Source organism: Manacus vitellinus, unplaced genomic scaffold, assembly GCF_001715985.3.
Source record: "Manacus vitellinus isolate BGI_N305 unplaced genomic scaffold, ASM171598v3 scaffold_47_pilon, whole genome shotgun sequence".
NCBI lineage: Eukaryota > Metazoa > Chordata > Aves > Passeriformes > Pipridae > Manacus > Manacus vitellinus.
The window spans coordinates 1,433,564-1,439,988 of record NW_021940585.1 but is presented as its reverse complement, the minus strand read 5'-3'; the positions used below and the strand labels follow the sequence as shown (position 1 = coordinate 1,439,988).

At 53.8% G+C, this 6,425-nt stretch overlaps 1 protein-coding gene across 1 annotated transcript; it reads left to right on the top strand.

The window, feature by feature from the left end:
- Window positions 1–538: 538 nt before the first annotated feature.
- Window positions 539–6,425, top strand: ETV7 (ETS variant 7). Its single transcript, XM_008922368.3, is given in 9 exon segments — window positions 539–579; window positions 2,168–2,466; window positions 2,737–2,901; window positions 3,138–3,245; window positions 4,049–4,090; window positions 4,125–4,316; window positions 4,600–4,742; window positions 5,054–5,154; window positions 5,481–6,425. Coding segments are annotated over 9 exon segments (1,203 nt in total). The 3' UTR covers window positions 5,593–6,425.

Here is a 6,425-nt window from a genome sequence, read left to right as displayed (position 1 = left end):
AGACAAAGGACGAGCCCTGGTATTCGAGGGTGATCCCGGCCTGTCTCGGGATCTCTCCCTCCTCCAGCCGTGTGGGATCCAGGGAGAAGATCTCCCGGACGGGATCCCCGGGAGAAGAGGGTTCCCCGGTGCTGTCCCGGTGCCGGCAGCGAGCGGTGCGGGACCCCCCGCACGGAACGGGATGTCCCGGGCGGAGCGGGATTGCCCTGAACGGATCGGGATGCCCCGGGAGGAGCGGGATTCCCCTGAAGGGATCGGGATGCCCCAGGAGGATCGGGATGCTCCCGGTGGAGCGGGATTCCCCTGAACGGATCGGGATGCCCCGGGCGGAGCGCGATTCCCCCGGAGGAGCGGGAGGAGATTCGGGTCCAGGGCCCCGGGAGGGGCGGAGTGGTGGTGGTGGGGGGTGAAGGCCACGGCCCCGGGCGCTGCCCCCCGCCGCTCTCCTGCCTCCCGGGGCTCCGGCTCGTTTTCGATTTCGTTTCTCGCCACGATCGCGCCGAAAGCCGCAGCGGACGGCGGGGCCGGGACCTGACCGATGCGCGACACCGAGGGCTCCGGGGCGCGCCGGGGATGCAGGTAGGGACCGCCTGTCCCCTGCCCGGGCCCTCGTCCTCCCTCCTCCCCGTCCCCACGGGCTTTCCCCCCCTCCATTCGAGGTGGAAGCTCGTGCCCCCGCCGAAGGGTGACCCCCCACCCCACCCAGCCCACCTCCAAAGGGCCTCGCAGAGCCCGGAGCAGCCGCGGGGCTTCGCCCCCCCACCCATTTGGGACTGAGCCAAAAGCTGCTCTCACACATCTGGGGGTTCCTTTTCACCCCCCTTTTTTCTGGCTTTCCCACTCCAACCCCTCCAAGGACAGTGTTTCCTCTTGAAGCAAAGAAAAACTGTCTTGGAAACGTGTGGAAGCAGATAAACGGGGATAAAAGCGAGAACATAAAATCGGGAGAAAGTAATAAAAATTCAGAATGTATCTCGTGGCCTAGAAATCTTTAGGAGCAAGAAAAATACCAGATTTGTTCTGTTTTTACTGTAAATCTTGTTGTAAGAGAGTCGCACAGATGGGAGAATAAAATAACTTTTAGATAGTTCTAGACAAAATACACTGCTCATTTCTTTCACTTTTATTTTCCCCTTATTGCTTAGAATGAATCTGAAAGGCAGTTTGCATTGCTGCCAAGCCTGCTCAGAGTTTATTCTGGAGTCCCACTGGTTTGCTTGTGCAGTGTCATGGACCTGCCTGCTTTGCAGAGACAACCAGCAGCCACCAAATTGTCCTTCTGCTGAGGAAAACCCCTCACCAACCTGCTGCTACTGCCAGGGAAGCACTTTTCCCTGGAGGGATGCAGTGCATTCCTCCTGTCCCCCATTCTCCTGGTTTTGGGAACATCAGCTTTGCATTTAAGATGTTTCCAAGCCTTGCCACTGTAACATTCTTCACCTCTGATTTTCAGGACACTCAGCTCCTCTACCCCGCACACACAGTCGAGGGGAGGCTGCTTTAACCACCTCCAAAAACCTACCTGAGCCTGAAGTGCTCAGAGTTGGCAACTGCTTTAGAAAATACCATTTGCCTGCAAAATTGTTAATTTTCCAGTGGGTAAAGCTGAGAAATTGCTGGGATTCACATGAATAGATTTTTAAGGGGAAATATTATCTGCTTGGCTGCCAGTAATGTTCAAGATCTAGATGGGGCTGGAAGCAGGATCTGAGCTCCCTTGTGGCTCGTGAGCTCTGGCTGAGAGAGAAAAATAATTGTTGAAGGGCTGGAACTCGATGGCTGGTCAACAAAAGGGGTGGGATGGCCATTTCCCCTTATGCCCAAATGATCACTGGGGATAAAGCTGGAGATCTCTCTTCACACAGTGTTTTTAAGACCAAATCTAAGCACTCTTGCCAGCTTTATTTCTCAACTCTAAATAATTGAAATGCTGTCCTAAAACCCTGGGCATCCAACGAGAATCTGAGGATCCTGCAGGAACTGGGAGCACAGGCACTGCAGGCTCTGCCAGTCTTGGATCCATCTCCTACTTCCCTGCAGCCCATGGGGCAGTGGGGATGGATAACCTCCTTCCAGAGCCTGACTGAGGGCAGGTTCCTCTGCTAAAGACAAGAGCTGGAGAAAGAGAGGGGAGTCTCTGGCTACTAAAACTGAGTTGGGCAACCAGAGACTCATCCTGGGGCTGGGGCGAGGAAGAACGTGAGGAAGATGTATGGAAGAGCTGCAGACAGCACAACAGGCTGCTGGGAGAAAACAGCTTGAAAACACTGGAGCAGGCATTTCCAAAGCCAAGGCAGGACCAGAACTGGGAACTGACCCCACTGATATGTCTGATCTCTTTTCCCCAGGGCAAAGTGGCCATCAGCTCTTCCAGCCCTGTTGTGGCAGCTTCATTACCACCCCCATCCCAGGCCAGACAGCCACTCATCAGCACTGGGGAGATCTTCAAGCTTCCAGGCAGGCTGAGTGAGTAGAGGTTGAGCAAGTCAAAGCTGCTTACTAAAGGGCAGGGTGGGATATGGTGGGTACAGCCACAGTGTCCCACCCAGGGACCATTCCCTGCTGGCAAGAGGGACAAAGTGTCATCAGGGTTCATTTTCTCTCTTTGGAGTGTTTTTGATCTGTGAGTGCTTAATCCAGAGGGAAAGTTCGATGACAGAGAAGAAATCCCACCCTGTCCCTCAGCAGTTTGGAGGATGGAGATAGAGTTGTTTCAGAGGCTGCTCCTGGTTTCAGGGATCCAGCCCGCCCTGTGGAGCAAGGATGACGTGATCCACTGGCTCAGATGGGCTGAGAGGGAATATTCCCTTCGGCAAACCGACGAGAGCAAGTTCGAAATGAACGGCAAAGCCCTGTGCATCCTCACCAAGGAGGACTTCAGACACCGAGCTCCCAGCTCAGGTTAGACCCAGTGCAAGGGGGTCTCAAGGATCATCCAAGCACAACCCGTGGTCTGCTGAGAGGGGCTGGATGGGTCCCAGCAGGCCAGGCTTTAGCACTTTGGTGCTGGAGACAAGGACAACCCTTGTTGTTGGGGGGGAATAACCTTGTTATTCTGCTATGTTATAACCTCAGCAACATCACCTTGAGAGAGTCTGTTGTCCAAAGTCATCTGAGCAGAGTTGCCTTCCCTGTAGGTGATGTGCTTTATGAAATACTCTGCTTCATTAAGACTCAAAGAAGAGCTCTGGTGTGCAGCCCTTTGCTGAACTCACCCTTTGGGAAGGCCAGGAGCACGGAGGAAGGTAGGATGGAGAACAGCAGCTGCCCAGCAAGCAGAACCTGCCCACAGCTCCAGTGGGTTACACACACCTGGGGTTTGGAGCTCAGCCAGCTGAACCCATCCCACAGCACCTGAGAGAGGCAACCAGGTCCAACAAAGTCCAGGTCATCTGGGAAGTTTGTAGTGATGAAGCAGGTCTGGCCAGAATCAGGCCTAAGCAGCACCAGGGGGGTCTGTAGTGACCAGGCAAGTCTATGACTTCCCTAAGAAATCTGCCTGCAGAGTGAGATCTGGATCAGGGAGGGTCAAGCGTCAGGCAGAGGCACAGCCCTGCTGGAGACTGGTCCTGCTGCATAGCTGGGAAAGGGCTGAGGAGCCAGGGCTGAGCTTAAATAGAGCTTCTGGGCCAAAGGGTAGTGGGGAGAGGCCCCAGGTGAGGCTGTGTGGGCCAGTGAGGCTTATTAGTGCCCTGGGGGGGCCCAGGTAGGGGTTGGGGTGGGGAGAGGTTGGTATCATGGCTGGCTGTGTGTGGAGGTGGATCTGGGAGGTGGATCCTGGGCACTTCTGCTGGCTCTTGTAAAGTAATGAACACCTTAAGTCTCTACAACAATTTGCCAGGGGGTGCCTGTGCTCTGGCACATCCTCCAGTTCCAGATTTTCCCCTGTACCTGACCCTGACCCTACTTGGCATCTCCTCTGACCCTCCTGGACTTTCTGCTGCTCCTGCCTTAGGAAAATCCCAGGCTTTCCTCAGCACCCTCCTCCCCTGTCTGGGCTCCACCAGGCTGATAACCACCCTGGGCTGTCCCTCCCCTCCTGTTTCAAGGCTTTGGAAGATCTGGGACCTACCCTAATGTGCCACAGGGTGTTTATTTGGCTTTTTTTTCCCTTTTAGTTGCAGGGGCAGACTGCAGTGCTGAGGCTGCCCCAGTCCTTGTTCCCTCCTGGCTGGGCTGTGAACAACAGCCTGTGTTCCTCAGCCACGTGGAGCCACTGAACCTGTCCCATCACAGCTCAGAGAGTGGCTGCAGGGCAGGTGCCATCTGCTCCTTTCCTACAACCCCGTTGGCCCCAGTGGATGGGAAAATGGCAGGTAACTATGAATTTATAGCCTGGCTCCTCGGGGAAATGACATGGTGCTTTGTCCTGTCTGCCCAGCTGTCTCCCTCCCCTTTATTTCGTGCTTCCCCACCTCAGTTTGCCCCCCTGAACAAACTGCAGTTCGTGCCTGTGTTCTGAGATCTCGCAGTAGAAGTGCTCTGGGCTCTTCTGATATTTATTGTCACTGCTGCCACGTGTGATCCTGGTGCTGATACACCCTCGCTGGAGCACAGTGGGAGCTCTGTGACCATTTATTCCCCCCCCCCATTGCTCAGACTGCAGGTTGCTGTGGGAATATGTGTACCAGCTCCTCTCCGACCGCCGCTACGAGCCCTACATCAGGTGGGAAGACAAGGAAGCCAAGGTCTTCCGGGTGGTTAACCCAAATGGACTTGCCCAGCTCTGGGGGAACCACAAGGTAAATGCAGTTGAGAACAAATTTGTCACCCCTGGGCTTCTGCAGGTCCCTTTCATGACCTGTTCCCCAGGGCTGATGGCACAGGGAAGGGGAAGGGGGGGCACGGTGGTTGCTGAGATGCCAGCCTGGTCAAGAAAGAGGGACTTTCTCATCCCCTGGAAAGGAAAATGATGATTGTGAAGGCAGTCTGGGTTGGAGACCTACACTGGAACCATCTAGAATGTTCCACTTGTGGTCCTGCTGCAGACAGACCCAAACCAGGTGTCGGCACTTGCTTTCACTCAACACCCCACAATTCTTCCCCTTTCCAGAACAGGATGAACATGACCTATGAGAAGATGTCACGAGCACTCAGACATTACTACAAACTCAACATCATCAAAAAGGAGCCAGGGCAGAAGCTGCTGTTCAGGTGAGACGAAGCAGAACAGAGAAATGAACCCAGGCCCCCTCTGATGGTGCTTCCTGGGTTCCAAGCAAGAGCTGGGATCCTCAGCAAGGCCCAAGGGTGGCAGATCCCCTCTGGTGAGCTCCAGAGCTCAGCTGATCATGGCTTGGGTTGGAAGGGGCCTTAAAGTTCATCTCCCCTGCCATGGGCAGGGACATCTTCCACTAGACCAGGTTGCCCCAAGGCCCATCCAGCCTGGCCTTGTTGAGGGCAAAGGCTCCAGTATTTACAGCCTGCTTTGGGGCTGGGTTTGGACATACCCTTAAAGTCATGACAAAAATGTATCACAGGTTTTTGAAGACTCCTGGGGAGATTGTCCATGAGAAATCCAGCAAACTGGAGCAGCTGGAGAATGAGGACCATGAAGATTCAAAAGAAGACCCACTGGAGGTTTCACTCTAGAAAATCTTTGGAGGTGCCTCACAGACAGACTTGTGCTCTGCTGGGAAGTGCTGGTGTGTCTTGCATCTCCTGGACAGAAGGCCACAGAGCTGGCCCTGGATTTCAAAACCTGCCCTGAGCCAAAGCTGGGACATCTCTGGGGCTTCATTAGCAAAACTCCCCCAGAAACCATCCCCCAGCCCCGACAGTGCATGGGAATGTGTGTGGGCTGGTCTTCTGCTTGTTTCTCTCCTGCCCTCGGGGAGAGAATGTGATATTTTTGCTCTGAAAACTTTGATGCTTGTCTTTAAGGCTCAGACTTGCTGGCAGAGATCCCGCTGTTCTTCCAGAGAGATGTGCTGAGCAGAGCAGAGCGTGTGCTCTGGGTTGAGCAGCCTTTGCAGTGAGTGGTGTCCCTGAGTGTGAACATGCTGCTCTGAGTCTGAGCCATTTCCCTGACTTCTAAATGGACTTGTATTGCAGAAATGGGGCATACTGGAATCACAGTGGCTCCCCTGTGATTAAGGGTGGGAGTGTGGTGAAATATCCACCTGGATCAGGCCTGGCTGAAGCTCCAGGGTTGCCCTAAGCTGGTTCTCACTTTAACTCCTTTCCCTCCAGGTGATGCTTTTTGTAATTAGCTGATTGAATAATGTGAAAAGAAACAAAGAAAGTAATGACTGTGAGCCCAGTCTGGTCAGATATGTGGTTATTTGCTTTGAGTTTGAAGCAGGAATGCCTTGAGGGAACAGAGTGTGTTTGTGTGTGTGTTTGAAAACACAAAATACCCACTAATATTTTCACATTGCTTTTCATTGAGGAAATAAAATCCTGTGACTGTGTAAAGTTGAAAA